Source organism: Cetorhinus maximus, chromosome 10 (assembly GCF_964194155.1).
Source record: "Cetorhinus maximus chromosome 10, sCetMax3.hap1.1, whole genome shotgun sequence".
Classification (NCBI taxonomy): Eukaryota; Metazoa; Chordata; class Chondrichthyes; order Lamniformes; family Cetorhinidae; genus Cetorhinus; species Cetorhinus maximus.
The window spans coordinates 54,043,857-54,060,621 of NC_135888.1; the positions used below are offsets into that span (position 1 = coordinate 54,043,857).

Here is a 16,765-nt window from a genome sequence, read left to right on the forward strand (position 1 = left end):
GGGTTGAATGGCTGACTCCTGCTCCTAATTCTTATGATTTTCTGATCCAACCAGAGCCTAGACATGAAAATCCTTGGGTTTTAAGGTCTATTCCTCTGAAGTTAAAACATATTTTATTAAAGCAGTCACTCAATCAAAATGTTAATAGATTTAATACCTTGGTCAACAGTTGGAGAGTGGCACAGGAATTATGTCTCCACCCAATGCTCATCATCCATCTGCCGTTTTAACACCCAATCTCCAGCTCTATAACACCAAGCAGAATTCACATCAAATAGTTCTGCAGAAGATACCATGGAAACCAACAATGGATATATCTTTGGTAATGTGACATGGATATGAAACTACAAAAATACAATTAGTACAGTCACATTGCATGAGTTGGCAAAGACTACTTTTAATGCAAACATGTGTGTTGACTTTTCAGAAACTACCTGAAAAAATACCAAAGAAAATTTTACGAAAGCATTCCAGAGATAGCACTGGCCAATGGTCATTTTTATACATTTTACCCAAATATTTCAAATCCTGTAAAATAGTTCAGGAGTTTTCATATTTGTTAGTCCTGTGTTATTTAGTTTTGTTTTCTCCCCTTAAACAGCATTGGGAATTTGCTCCAAACAGCGTACACTATCTACTGAGTCTGTGGCAGAGAATGGTTGCATCAGTCCCCTTCATTAAGTCTAATGAACCTCATCTGATGGAGACTTATGCACCGGAAGTTACAAAAGCTTACATTACTTCAAGGCTGGAGTCTGTGCCTCTAATCATAAGGTATACCTTTTACAAACTCTATTCAATACCAGACATTCCATTCCAACTGTCTGACAAACACCCGTTGCCACCTAGGCCCTAAACTCTGGAACACCCTCCCTATCACTCTCTGCTTCTCTACCTTGCTTTCCAGGACAGTCCTGTTTGTGGATTTTTGCTGTTGTTGTCTGGCGCACTGACTGCTACCTTGCAGAGGCTGAGTGCCAACTCTCAGACGCTTCTTCCTACCGCCCCCTGGATCATGACCCCACCACCAAACATCAAGCCATTTTTTTTCCAGGACTGTCACTGACCTCATCTCCTCTGGAGATGTTCCCATCACAGCTTCCAACCTGATAGTATCCCAAACCCCCACAGCCCGCATCTACCTCCTTCCCAAAATCCACAAACAGGACTATGCTGATGCCCATCGCGTCAGCCTGTTCCTGCCCTACAGAAATCATTTCTTCCTATGTTGGCTCCATTCTCTCCCTTTGATTAATCTTTTCCCACCTACATTCGTGATTTCTCTGATGCCATATGTCATATCAACAATTTGCAGTTCCCTGGCTCTAACCACCGCCTCTTCACCATGGATGTCCAATCCCTCAACACCCCTATAACCCACCAGGATGATCTGTGGGCTCTCCGCTTCTTTCTTGAACAGTAACCTGAACAATCCCCATCCACCGCCACTTTCCTCTGCTTGGCTGAACTTGTTCTCTCACTGAACATTTTCTCCTTTAACTTGTCTCACTTTCTCCAAATAAAAGGTGTGGCTATGGGTACCCACTTGGGCCCCAGTTATGCCTGTCTTTTGTCCTATTCAGGTCCTCTCCCACAACTCTTTTTTCAGTACATCGATGACTGTTTCGGTGCCGCTTCATGCTCTCATCTGGACCTGGAAAAATTGACCAGTTTTGCTTCCAATTTCCACCCCTCTCTCATCTTCACATGGTCCATCTCCAACAATTGTCTCCCCTTCCTTGATCTCTCTGTCTCCATTTCCGGTGATAGACTGTCTACCAATATTCATTACAAACCCACCAACTCCACAGCCACCTTGATTACAGCTCCTCACACCCTGCTTCCTGTAAAGACTCCATCCCATTCTCTCAGTTCCTCTGCCTCCATCACATCTGTTCCGATAATGCTACCTTCCATGCGTTTCTGGCATGTCTTCGTTTTTCTTTAACGGAGGGCTGCCATCCCACTGTTGTTGACAGGGCCCTCAACTGTGTCTGACCCATCTCCTGCACCTCTGCCCTCACCCCTTCGCCTCCCTCCCAGAACCAAGATAGGGTCCCCCTTGTGCTCACTTTTCACCCCACCAGCCTCTGCATTCAAAGATTCATCCTCCTATCTACCAACTCCAGCATGATGCCACCACCAAACACATCTTCCCTTGACCCCCCCCCCCCCCCCCCCGTCCCGTCAGCATTCTGTAGGGACCGTTCCCTCCGTGAACACCTTCGCTCCGTCCTCAAGCATGACCAAGTCCTGTCATTTGCCATTTCAACGCACCATCCTGCTCTCATGCCCACGTGTCCGTCCTTGGCCTGCTGCAATATTCCAGTGAAGCCCAACTGGAGAAACAGCACCTCATCTTGCGTTTAGGCATTTTATAGCCTTCTGGACTTAACATTGAGTTCAACAACTTCAGACCATCAACTCGTGTCTCCATCTCTATTCCTTTTTTAATCCAACTTTTAAAAAATTTTTATTTCAATTTTAATTTTCATTTTTATTCTTATTCATTTTCATTTTTATTTTTTACTTATTTGTTTTTTTAATCCTTTTCGCTCAACCCCACTTCACAGAGCCATCTGTCACTTGTTTCTATGTTGTGCTTTCACAGAGTACTCACCCTTGTTCTGCTATTAACACATTCTGCCACGATCAGCAGATCCTTTAGTCCTCACCACTACCATTAACACTCCCTGTGTCCATGACATCTTTGTCTAATCTCTCCTTAGCTCCCACCTATCTCTGAGCTTCTCTCTTGCTTCACCTGTTCCACCCACTCTTAAACAGTATAAAATCCATCACATTTCTACTTCTCTTTAGCTCTGAAGAAGTCATATAGACTCGAAGCATTAACTCTTTTTCTCTCTCCACAGATGCTACCAGACCCTGAGATGCTGAGTTTTTCCAGCATTTTCTGTTTTTATCTCTGGATTACTTGTCTAGTGACAATACCACTATACATCCCGAATGGTCAGATGATTAAAGATGTCAGTAGCTCTGCCATTCCACAATACATCAGAAAAGTATAACAGATGCTGGAAATCTGATATAAAAACAGAAAATGCTGGAACTACTCAGCAGGTCCGGCAGCAAATGTGTCAAGAGAGAAATAGAATTAATGTTTCAACCTGATTGCAGGCATATAAATAGTAAAACGGTGGTAAGAAAATGGGTGGGACCTATTAGGGACCTAAACGGGGATCTGTGCATTAAGACGGAAGGCATTACTGAGGCACTAAATGAGTACTTTGCATCTGTCTTTACCAAGGAAGAAGATGCTGCCAGAGTCAGAGTGAAGAATGAAGTGGTTGAGATATTGGATGGGTTAAGATTGATAAAGAGATATTAGAAAAGCTGACTGTACTTAAAGTTAGACCAGTTGGGATGCATCTGAGGCTGCTGAGGGAAGAGGTTGTGGATGCTCCAGTGTTGAATACATTTAAGGCTGTATAGACAGATTTTTGGTGTCTTGGGATTAAGGGATATGGGGAGCAGGCAGGAAAATGGAGTTGAAGCCCAAGATCAGCCATGATCATATTGAATGGTGGAGCAGGCTCAATGGGCCGAATGGGCTACTCGTACTCCTATTTCTTGTGATCTTGTGACAGAGTAGATAGGGGGAGAAACTCTTCCCATTGGAGGAAGGAACGAGAACTAGAGGACATAGATTTAAGGTGATTGGCAAAAGATGCAACAGCGATGTGAGGAAAAACCTTTTTACATCACGTTAAAATTTGGAATGCACAGCCTGTGGGTGTGGTGGAGGCAGTTTCATTCATGACTTTTAAAAGGGAATTAGATAAGCACCAAAAGAGAAAAAAATTGCAGTGCTGCAAAGAAAAGACAGTGAAGTGGGACTAGGTGGATTGCTGTTGCAGAGAACCAGCATGGACAGGGCAAGCCAAATGGGATGCCTCCTGTGCTGTAACCATTCTATAATTCTTTGGTTAGAAGGGAGACCTTGAAGCCTTGCTTAACACCCAGGTAACACCTGCCTGAGAAAGACCATAGCCTGGAGCTGGAAAGTTTGTGATTGTGGCTCTTGCAGTCAAGGAAAAAGGGAGTTTTTGTTTTGAAAGTTGTTATTTTCACCCATGTCAGTCATTATAACACTGATCTGTACCTGCATGGGCAGAATATCATCGAATCAGTATTGAATGATATACAATCAAATGCACCTTTGATGTGAGTATGTAATGTAGAAACATGTGAATTGTTGGAACAGATATTTTGGAGTTATATTAAGGAGGAGGGAATGTGGAGTTGAGGTTAAAATCAGATCAACCATGATCTTATTGAATGGCGGAGCAGGCTTGAGGGGCCAAGTGGCCTACTTTTGCTCTGAAATTCCTATCTTCGTACATCTGATCAACTTGTGCACTGAGCTTAAACGAAAACAACAAATGCTGGAAAAACTCAACAGGTCTGACAGCATCTGTGGAAACAGAGACAGAGAAAGCGTTTTGAGTCCGTAGGACTCTTCTTCAGATCTAAAGGGAGGTAGAGATGTGGTGTAATATATACTGATTAAGTGGGATGGACCCCGTGAAGCTGGATAGAAGGCCAGTGATAGGTGGAGGCAAAAGAGAGATGGCAAAAGATGTCATAAACTAAAGGTCAAAGAGTGGTTATACTGGCTAAAGGAGGTGCTAATGGTGACATTAAGAAAGCAAAATGTGATAATGGCCGGACCAGGGTAAGCACTCTGGAAAGTTACAGATTGCCCTAGTGGGGGTGGGGTGGGGGAAGAAAGATCAAAAATAGGCTAAAAGCTGGGGATAAAACAATGAATGAAAATGGAAATAAATTTTAAAAATAATAATGAAAATAGGTGGGAAAAAAATTAATGAAAATTTTTAAAAAATAAATAAAAATGAATATGGAAAAAAGGAGTTGGAGATAGAGGAGAGAGTTCATGATCTGAAGTTGTTGAACTCAATGTTAAGTCTGGAAGGCTGTAGAGTGCCTAATCGGAAAATGAGGTGCTGTCCCTCCAGTTTGAGTTGAGCTTCACTGGAACATTGCAGCAGGCCAAGGACGGACATGTGAGCAGGATGAGGTGTTGAAATGGCAAGCGACAGGAAGGTCTGGGTCATGCTTATGAACAGACCGAAGGTGTTCCGCGAAGCGGTCACCCAGCCTGCGTTTGGTGTCTCTAATGTAGAGGAGACCGCATTGGGAGCAGCGAATGCAGTAGACAAATTGAGGGAAATGCACTTGAAAGGAGTGTTTGGGCCCTTGAACGGTGAGGAGGGGGGGAGTAAAGGGGCAGGTGTTGCACCTTCTGCGATTGCATGGGAAGGTACCATGGGAAGGGGATGAGATGTTGGTGGTGATGGAGGAGTGGACCAGGGTGTTCGGGGGGGAACGGTCCCTATGGAATGCCAACGGTGGGGGTGAAGGGAAGATGTATTTGGTGGTGGCATCATGCTGGAGTTGGCAGAAATGGCAGAGGATGATCCTTTGAATGTGGATGCTGGTGGTGTGAAAAGTGAGGACAAGGGGGACCCTATCATGGTTTTGGGAGGGAGAGGAAGGTGTGAGGGCAGAGGCGTGGGAGATGGTTTGGGCATGGTTGAGAGCCCTGTCAACCACTGTGGGTGGGAAACCTCGGTTAAGGAAGAAGGAAGATATGTAAGAAGTACTGTTTTGGAAAGTGGCATCATCAGAACGAATGCGACGGAGGCGAAGGAACTGAGAGAATGGGATGGAGTCCTTACAGGAGTCAGGGTGTGAGAAGCTGTAGTCAAGGTAGCTGTGGGAGTTGGTGGGCTTGTAATGAATATTGGTGCACAGTCTACCACCAGAAATTGAGACTGGGAGAGGTCAAGGAAGGGAAGGGAAGTGTCGGAGATGGACCTTGTGAAAGTGAGGGAGGGGTGGAAATTGGAAGCAAAATTGGTAAATTTTTGTAGGTCCAGTTGAGAGAATGAAGCGGCACCGAAACAGTCATCGATGTACGGAAAGAAGAGTTGTGGGAGGGGACCTGAGTAGGACTGGAACAAGGAATGTTTCACATACCCCATAAAGAGACAGGCATAACTGGGGCCCATGCAGATACCCATAGCCACACCTTTGATTTGGAGGAAGTGAGACAAGTTTAAGGAGAAATTGTTCAGTGAGAGAATAAGTTCAGCCAGACGGAGGAGAGTTCTGGTGGATGGGGATTGTTCGGGCCTCTGTTCAATGAAGAAGCAGAGAGCCCTCAGACCATCCTGGTGGGTGATGGAGGTGTAGAGGGATTGGACCTTCATGGTGAAGAGGAGGCGGTTAGGGCCACGGAACTGGAAATTGTTGATATGATGTAGGGCATCAGAGGAATCACGGATGTGGGTGGGAAGAGACTGGACAAGGGGAGAGAGAACAGAGTCAAGATAGCAAGAAATGAGTTCCATGAGGCAGGAACAGGCTGACACGATCGGTCTACAGAGACAGTCCTGTTTGTGGATTTTGGGAATGAGATAGAAGCGGGCTGTCTGAGGTTGGGAGACTATGAGGTTAGAAGCTGTGGAGGGAAGATCTCCAGAGGAGATCGGTGACAGTTCTGGAAACAATGGCTTGATGTCCGGTGGTGGGATCATGGTCCAGGGGGAGGTAGGAGGAAGTGACTGAGAATTGGCGCTCAGCCTCTGCGAGGTAGAGGTCAGTACACCAGACAACAACAGCACCACCCTTGTCGGCTGGTTTGATAACAAAGTCAGGGTTGGACCTGAGAGATTGGAGTGTGGCAAGTTCAGAAGGAGACAGGTTAGAGTGGGTGAGAGGAGCAGAGAAATTGAGACAACTGATGTCACGCCGACAGTTCTCAATGAAAAGATAAAGGGCAGGTAAAAGGCCAGAGGGAGGGGTCCATGTGGAGGGAGAATACTGGAGGCGGGTGAAAAGATCCGTTGCTTGCTTCAATGTTCCAGTGAAGCTCAACGCAAACTGGAGGAACAGCACTTCATTTTCCGATTAGGCACTTTATAGCCTTCTGGACTTAACATTGAGTTTAACAACTTCAGACCATGAACTCTTTCCTCCATCTCCATCCCCCTTTTTTCCGTATTCATTTTTATTTATTTATTGAATTTTTGTTAATTTGTTTTCCACTTATTTTCATTATTATTATTTTTTGAATTTATTTCCATTTTCATTCATTGTTTTATCCCCAGCTTTTAGCCTATTTTCGATCTTTCTTCCCCCACCCCCACTAGGGCCATCTGTCACTTTCCAGAGTGCTTACCCTGGTCCGGCCATTATCACATTTTGCTTTCTTAATGTCACCATTAGCACCTCCTTTAGCCAGTACAGCCACCATTAACAACTCTTTGACCTTTTGTTTATGACATCTTTTGCCATCTCTCCTTTGCCTCCACCTATCGCTGGCCTTCTATCCAGCTTCACCGGTTCCACCCCACTTAATCAGTATATATTTCACCACATCTCTACCTCCCTTTAGATTTGAAGAAGAGTCATACAGACTAGAAACGTTATCTCTGTCTCTCTCTCCACAGATGCTGTCAGACATGCTGAACTTTTCCAGCATTTTTGTTTTCGTTTCAGATTTCCAGTATTTTGCCTTTATTTTAGTGTGTAGTGAGCTTGGTTGACTCTGCAGTTAAAATTTGCAAGTTTTTGTTGTAAGTACTGCTGTTAAATGCAGGTTTAATAATTGTAAGATTGATAATCTGTGACATCTGACATTCAAAGTTGTGAACGCTATTGATATGCAGAGTGAACTGTAAATTAGAACACACATGTTACCCTCCTGTAATAGGGGGACTATAATTGGCCTTACTGCTTCTGAGTTTGGGTGAGATGGGCACGGGGAATCACTAAGAATTCCAATTCATGAATGCTGTTCTTACTGGAAATTTGCCTGTGTGGACATCAGGTAATGACAGGATTGTCATGCCCCTTGTAACCAAATACCCTGCAGGCACTTGCTGTCTTGGCCATACAAAATGAATAGCCAGCTGAGTGGGGAAAAATTTGTGGATCTGTGCCCCAACCCTCAGTAAAGGAGAAGAGAAATTGACCTTAAGAAAGCACATTTTCAATTGATTTAGCCTGTTTTGAGAAATTGATCGCTAATTTTATTCTCGTGAATAGATGAAAGGGTTATGGAACCATATTTGTCATCTAACAGCCCATGAAATGCCATTTTTAATTATTAAGACTTACTTTACAGGTAATTCTGTTTTTGATAAGGCTATCAGTATGGTTGGATATTTATACAAAGATTATTTTCCTCTTTCTATTCTGTAGGGATGGTTTAGAGGATCCTTTGGATGACATGGGACTGGTCTTCCAGCAGTTGGATCAGCTGTGTACAGTGAGTCGCTGTGAATATGAGAAAACATGTGCACTGCTCGTGCAGCTGTTTGATCAGTCTGCCCAGACCTATCAGGAGCTCCTGCGTGCTCCCAGTGGCAGGAACATAGAAATTGCAATCCAAGAAGGTGAGTAACCTTTCGTTTTCTCTCAAAACCCTTATTCATGTAAGATCAAATGAACTCCTCCTGAAGATTTATTTGGTTCTTTAAATTTAGTATGAGCTTTGTTTTACAATGGCTACTTGTGGCTTAGCTGGTTCAGTATGAACAATTCTGGATGCATATTGAGAATGACATGCAGTGCAGCACAAATGCAACCAGTCTGAAACTCTCACAAACACCCCACCCCCTGTTAACTCCCACTGCAGACCTACTTCTACATCCTGAGTTTCTCAGGAACTTATTCTCTTCCAATGGCACTTAATAGCACACAGTTTTCCTCTATCGCTTCCATCCTCCTCTCCCAGCTACACACTTTCACTTGTAGATGGAAGGCTCTGATACTCTTGAGATGCCTTCTAGTGGTTTGTGTGAAGACAACTCGTGAAACTTGACCACTAATCAGCTCTTCCATGTTGAGAAGCTCCTGGACCTGCACCTAAAGTGCTGTAACCTGCAAGGCTACAGACTAGGTGCTGGAAGGTGGGATTAAAATGGCGGCTAGTTTTTTTTACATTTTTTCTTTTTCGGCCGGTGCAGACACGATGGGCTGAATAGCCTCTTTCTGTGCTGTGGTTCTATGGTTTATCCGTGCCTTCCTCAGTGACACAGATTGAGGTGATGTACCACTATGGAGATCTTTATCCAGGATGTGCCTGGAGGGTGTACACAACTGAGAAATATCATATGATTAGAAAGAGTGATAGATTGGCGAATCGTTTAAAGCTATGCATCAGTGTTTATTTTAGCCCCCTCACCCTTCAGAAAGCAGAGAGACAGTTAAAAATACCTGTGCAACTTAGCCCCTCTGATGCTCGTGCTGTCTCACAGTCCTGATATTAACCTGGTTCTCAGCAGTGGGCGAGGAGGACACCCACCAGGTTCCTGTTTGAAATATGCGATCAAGCTCTTATTATGTCATCAGGACTTTTTGACCACCTTAACCTGCCATCTTAATGTTTGGCCTGTGCAGGGAATGCCATATGGCTTTCCAACCATCCAAAATCTGTTGGAAAAAGGAGCGAAGGCCAGAGGAGGCCCAGTCAGGTGAGATTTTTTTGTTTCCAACAAGTGGAACAGGAATACTGTTGCGAGCTTCCCTTTCCACACCAAACACAATACTATGTGCTGGGACCTGACAGCAGAAAAATACATGAGGCCTGGAGAGTTAATGTTCCAGGCCTCATGCTTGGTCAGCACACTCAGTTTCCAGCACCAAAGTAAGGACTGTTGGCCAGTCATGCAGCTCTTCCTGTGATGATTTGGTGGGGCTATAAGGCCTGCTTTAATTGACTGTCATTGCAGACTGAAGAGGAGAAATGACAGATCAGGGTTAGCCCCATTGGAAGAAGAGGGTCAACCTATAGGCAGAAGTTTGATCTTTTGATGTGGGTCTTCCCTGACACACCAATTCCAAAGATGTGCTAGGCATCTGCAGTGCAGCTCAGGCATCCCAGCTCCATCACAAGGGGGTCCCTCATTCTTGTCAAACCAGGGATTATAACAAACCTTGAATATGGGTCATGCATTGAGTGTCCCTTGAGTGCCACTGATGTTTCAGGGACATGGTTCCTCAGGGTAGTGTCTGAGGCCCAACCATCTTAAGCTGCTTCATCAATGACCTTCCTTCCACCATAAGGTCAGAAGTGGAAATGTTTACTGATGATTTCACAATGTTCAGCACAATTCGCGACTCCTCAGATACTGAAGCAGTCCATGCCCATATGCAGCAAGACCTGGACAACATCCAGGCCTAGGCTGACAAGTGGCAAGTAACATTTGCGCCACACCAGTGCCAGACAATGACCATCTCCAACAAGAGAGAATCCATCTATCTCACCTTGACATTCAATGGCATTACCACCGCTGACTCCCCCACTATCAACATCTGGGGGGGCTACCATTGACCAGAAACCGAACTGGACTAGCAATATAAATACTGTAGCTACAAGAGCAGGTCAGAGGCTAGGAATCCTGCGGCGAGTAACTCACCTCCTGATTCCCCAAAGCCTGTCCACCATCTACAAGGCCCAGGTCAGGTGTGTGATGGAATACCCTCCACTTGCCTGGATGAGCGCAGCTCCAACAACACTCCAGAAGCTTGACACCACTCAATCCAGACCAGTGATTGAAGCTGAAACTTTGTGCATTAAGGAAGTGAAAAACGAACAAAACTACAAATTCTGAAAATCTGTTCTAGAGAACAGAAAATATTTGGGTGGGTGGTAGTGGAAAGAAACTACGTTGGTCAGCATCTAAAGAGAAAACCTTCACCACTCCTGAAGACTGGAATATAACTTTTTCCCTATGTAGGACAGAACAAAACAATGGAGGAGAAATACGTTTATGCTACATACAATGAGAGGTGGGGGCACAGATCCCCAACTCTACCAAATGGATGAACCACAGATCAGTTGCTTTATTTTACTGAATACTGATTCATTTTGTTCTCTTGACCTTGGTAATATCGGGATCGTGTATCGCTCTGCCACGTCTCACCCAGGATTGGAAAGCCTGCTATTCTCCAGGTGCTTGCCATTCTCAGCCGAGCGGGAATGCATGCCTCTGCTTGGTGCAAAGCGTTAAGCTTCTCTGGGGACCTGCCACTGGGTGACCATAAATCTTTCTCCCCACAGGAAAAGCACTTCTTTCAAAACAAAATGCTCTTTAAGTTAGCAGAAGAAAATCCATTACTGAGATGATTCTAGCTGGAATTGGCAAAATATAGACTTAAGATCCTTTGATGGCTTTAGTACTTCACTATGAGAGCATATCCCCCCCTATAGTACTGTTCATCATTAAGCTGAATGAAGAAATAAATCAGATTCACCAGAGTGAATTACAGTAACCTGACAAATATTGCGTAAATTTTACTGCCTCAGTCAAGATGCACATGGGTAAAGAAATACAGCTTCATGGACTGTGTGGAATCATTGGTGTTGTATACTGGAGGCTAAGACAATCAGTGAACATGGTTCAAAATTGAGAAATATATGCGAGGCGCTAGGGCCCATTGAGCAGGATAGCACCGAGGTTAAAAATAGTAAGACAGAAGACCAGGCAAATCAATAATTAGTGTTATCAAGTCTGGAGTTTAAAGGGTCATGAATTTAAAAGGAAGGGAAGGAATTTTGAGAAAAGACAGCTAGGCTGCATTTATAAAATGTTTTTATCAGGCTTCAGAGAAGCGACCTAAAGTATATCATGTACAAGGATTGACTTTGAAGTGCAGTGTCTGCTGTTATATAGGTAATCCTGGTAACCATCTTGTAGATAAATCGAATAAAGAGTCAAGAGACAGTCAGTCTAGTTCTGGTGGTGTTAATTGAAGGAGCAAGTTGGCCAGAGCACCAGGAATAGTGCAATGGGATATTTAGCAGGTGACAGTTCTGCTTAATGTCTCATCTGATGTGCTGAGTGTCAGGGAGGATAGTCCAAGTGCTGAAATTAACCAGCCAGGATTGTGCACTCATGTCCTGAAGTGGGACTTGAACCCACAACCTCAGTGGGGGAATGGGAAATGAAATACACTAATTTAGGTCTGTTTGCAGTAGAAAAATGTGGTTCATGTCTGTTTCTTGGGACACCGACGTGCAAATCAAAATGCAACAAAACATTGTGATGAGAAAAAATAATTTCCAAATATTGATTTACTGATCGGATTTATTTTGTGGAATTTCCAAGCTTGCTATTGAACATGTGGAATCATTTTATTGCACAACATTGCTTGTTTTATTATCATGTTGATCAAGAAAAAGCTCCATTTTGATGGTAGAATGGATAATATCGTGGCATTGATTCATACAGATCAAGTGACCTTGAGGTAGCTGAATTTGACTCTGATAACACTGAAAGGACAAAGCAATAATTCCAAATGAAAGCCAGCTGTGCTGTCAGTGTCCAGCATCTACTGGAAGTGTATATTGATGAAAACTGGGAAAGCAAGACTAGCCTGAGGTGATGCCACTCCCCATCTGTAGCTGGGTATGTTGTTCTCAGTCACTGACCTGACTTACGAATGAATTCGTAGGTCAGTAAGGGAGAGTGAACCCTGTGGAATTTCAACTCAAGAACCATCACTGCCTTTAGAAGAGAATGGTAAATCAGTAAAAAAAAAATATAAATCTGATCTGCAAAGAGACATTGATCACCCATTTTCTAATTGCCCCACTGTTACTCAGAGAGGTTGCTTTGCTGCTTCAGATAATTGGAATAGCAAGCACACAGTTTAGAACCACATTCCTCAGTTGATTCATATTGGAATTGGTAAGAATGTACGCTAAGATCTTCAGATTATTTAGTGGGTGTGGATAAAACCAAAGAGATCACAAGGTCACGGGTTTGATTCCTACTTTGTGCTGAGTTAGCTGATTCAGCCAATACAATGGTTCAAATGCTCTGTGTGATGAGGAGCAGAAATCAGCCAGAGGTCTCATTTCTGATCACTACCCCGTAACACGTGCTGGAATTGCATGTGTATGGACTAAAAGACAAGAATGGGGTGGTGCAGAGCTGTGATGACCCCCACAGTTGAACATCCTATCAGTGCTTAATTTCTAAATTTACACATGAACAATAGTCCCTTGTGCATGGCAATGGGAGTCTGTTGGAGCCCAAGAAATCCATGCCCCTGTTCAACTTGGGTCTTTTGAAAGAAAACAATGGGAAATTGATCCAAAGAAATTGCAACGTAAGCTTTCGATATTCTCTTTAATGCTAGTCTTATAACAGCACTTCATCTGGACATTATATTGTCTCTTGAACAACCAGATTTCTAAAATCTTATTCAGAGTTTATATTTTTAAAAAATGAGCACAAAGAGCTTTGTGGCTATCATTTCCTAATGGTTACTAAGTGACTATCCACTTCCCATGCTGTGGCTTGGTTGAGATGGACATCTTTTCAAATCTAATTCTATATAGTAGCTAGCAACATTATTTGCAAAGGTACATCTTTTCCCACTTGTGGAAGTGTTTTAGACAGGTGGCCACTTATTTCACTGCATTAAGTACACCAGAGCACCCAGTTTGCCCATTCTTCTTCCTTAGCACTGACAGAAAGCACTGCATAGCTATATATATTTCTTTGTTTTCCCCTCAGAGTTGCAGCTCTCGTGTCACAGTTGACAACTGTTCAGATGATTTGTGCAGTGCATACCTCCAGCACAGATTTCTATTTCCCAATCTAATCAGCTCTTAATTAGTCAGAAACTCTAAGCAAGGTGGTGCCAATTTTGAGAAATCCACAACAGTCTTATGCTGATTCATGGTTTGTATTTCAGGATGTCACTGCTAAATAAAACATGGGAAATTTCCAATACCACGCTGCCTAAAAGTGCCTTTCACCGGTAAATTGATTCAGATCATCCTTGAAGCTAAACTGTTAAGAGCTTGGCGAGTTGGGATATTTTAGTAATTCAGCAAGATAAATCCAGCTTTTGCGGTGATTTTGTCAGTATCAAAGGACTTCAATTGTATGACATGTGCGGGCATTTCAACTCATAGTGCTTTCACATATTGAACACTAAGGCTAGAAATGTTATAAATGGAGGGAGGATAAGTTAGAAAAGGTCTGTATTTACTAACCTGATATCTTTTCCCTTCTTCTGGGAGGTACATCAAATCAGCGATGATCATGTTGAATGGCGGAGCAGGCTTGAGGGGGTTATATGGCCACTTCCTGCTTCTATTTCTTGTGTTCTTATAGAACAGGAGAAAAGAACACAGAAACTGAGATCATTCTTAAGAAATGAATATACACCAATCTTACTGTAAATATTGTAAAAGGAGAAATTTTCTTGGATTACTGCCTGCTTTGGATAGCTATGGATGATGATCACAATATTTTGTTAAATGCCCTTGGCCAGATGAATACCATTTTTCTCCTCCTCCTTTCTAAATAGAAAAAAATTAGAAAATAGGAACAGGTGTAGGCCATTTGGCCCTTCACATCTGCTCTGCTATTCAATATGATCACGGCTGATTCTGTATCTCAATGCCATACTCCTGCTCTCTCCCCATACCCCTTGACACCTTTAGAGTCTAGAAATCTATTTATTTCCTTCTTAAATACATTTAGTGACTTGGCTTCCACAGCCTTCTGTGGTAGAGAATTCCACAGGTTCACCACTCTGAGTGCAGAAATTTCCCCCCATCTCAGTCCTAAATGGCCTATCCCATATCCTGAGATTGTGACCCATTGTTCTAGATCCCCCAGACAGAGGAAACATCCTCCCTGCATCCAGTCCGTCTGGCCCCATCAGAATTTTACACTTTTCAATGAGATCCTCTCTCACTCTTCTAAACTCCAGTGAATACAGGCTTAGTCAACCCAATCTCTTATACGACAATCCAGCTATCCCAGGAATCAGTCTGGTGAACCTTCGCTGCACTCCCTCTATGGTAAGTATATCCTTTCTTAGGTTAGGAGACCAAAACTGCACACAGCGCTCCAGGTGTGGTCTCACCAGGGCCCTGAACAGCTGCAGTAAGACATCCTTGCTCCTGTACTCAAATCCTCTCGCAATGAAGGCCAATTGCTTGCTGCACCTGCATGCTTGCTTTTAGTGACTGTTGTACAAGGACACCCAGGTCCCTTTGTAAATCAACATTTCCCAATCCAATGCACTTTAAATAAACTATGCTACTCAGTTTTTTCTACCAAAATAGATAACTTCACGCTTACCCACGTTGTGCTGCATCTGCCATGTATTTTCCCACTCACTCAACTTATCTAAATCGTCTTGAAGCCTCTTAACATCCTCCTGACCACTCACGTTCGCACCTAGTTTTGTGTCGTCAGCAAACGTGGAAATATTACATTTGGTTCCCTCATCCAAATAATTGACATATATTGTGAATAGCTGGGACCCAAGCACTGATCCATGTGGTACCTCACTAGTCACCGCCTGCCACTCCGAACCAGATCTATTTATTCCTACTCTGTTTCCTGTCTGGTACCCAATTCTCAATCCAGGCCAATATATTATCCCCCCAATCCCATGTGCTTAAATTTTGCACACTAACCTCTTATGTGGGACTTTATCAAAAGCTTTCTGAAAATCCAAATACACCACCGCCGCTGATTCTCCCTTTTCTATTCTGCTAGATACGTCCTCAAAAAAATCCAGTGGTTTGTCAAACATGATTTCCCCTTCATAAATCCACATTGACTTTGTCTAGTCCCATTGATATTTTCTAAGTGTCTTGTTATCACATCCTTTATGATAGACTCTAGCATTTTCCCTACTACTGATGTTAGGTTAACCGGTTTGTAATTCCCGGTTTACTCCCTCCTTTTTAAATATTGGCGTTACATTTGCCACTCTCCAATCTGCCAGGACTGTTCCAGAATCTATAGAATTTTGGAAGGTGAAACCAGTGCATCCATTATTTCTGTGGCCACCTCCTTAAGTAGCCTGGGATATAGATTATCAGACCCTGGAGATTTATTGGGTTTCAGTCCCATTAATTTCTCCTGCACTTTTGTTTAGGAATACTAATTTCCTTCAATTCCTCCTTCTCGCTAGATCTTTGGTTCCCTGACATTTCTGGGAAGTTATGTGTGTCTCCCTCCATGAAGACAGAACAAAAGTAGTTGTTTAATTGCTCTGCCATTTTCTTGTTCTCTATTATAAATTCTCCCATTTCAGACTGTAAGGGACCTACATTTGTCTTCACTAATCTTTTTCTTTTTACATACTTATAGAAGCTTTTCAGTCCGCTTTTATGTTCCTTGCAAGTTTACTCTCATACTCTATTTTTCTCCTCTTAATCAGCCTCTTGGTCCTCCTTTGCTGAATTTTAAACTGCTCCCAATGCTCAGGCTTGCTACTTTTTCTAGCAACTTTATATGACTCCTCTTTGGGCCTAACACTATTGTTAATTTATTTTGTTAGCCACGGTTGGGTCGCTTTTCCTGTTGTGTTTTTGTGCCAGAAAAGAATGTATAACTTGTTGCATTCCATGCAATCGTTCCTTAAATATTAGCCATTGCCGATCCACAGTCGTGCCTTTCAATGAAGTTCCCCAATCTATTGTGGCCAACTCATGCCTCATACCTTCGTAGTTTCTTTTGTTTAGATTTAGGACCATAGTTTGGGATTGGACTACTTCACTTTCCATTCTAATGAAGAAATCTATCATGTTATGGTCACTGTCCCTGAAGGACCCTGCACAACAAGGTTATTATTAAACCCCATCTCGTTGCACAGTAAAAAATCTAGGATAGCTTGTTCCCTATTTGGTTCCTTGATGCACTGTCCTAAAAAAAAAACTCACACTCTATCT

General features: G+C 43.1%; 1 protein-coding gene across 1 annotated transcript in view; it reads left to right on the forward strand.

The window, feature by feature from the left end:
• The window catches only part of LOC144685323 (ran-binding protein 17-like), a 947,082-nt gene that overhangs the window by 195,377 nt on the left and 734,940 nt on the right, over positions 1–16,765 (forward strand). The window contains exons 11-12 of the mRNA XM_078549733.1: positions 602–774; positions 8,251–8,444. Coding sequence (XP_078405859.1) covers positions 602–774; positions 8,251–8,444 — 367 coding nt within the window. The remainder of the gene's footprint in view (positions 1–601; positions 775–8,250; positions 8,445–16,765) is intronic.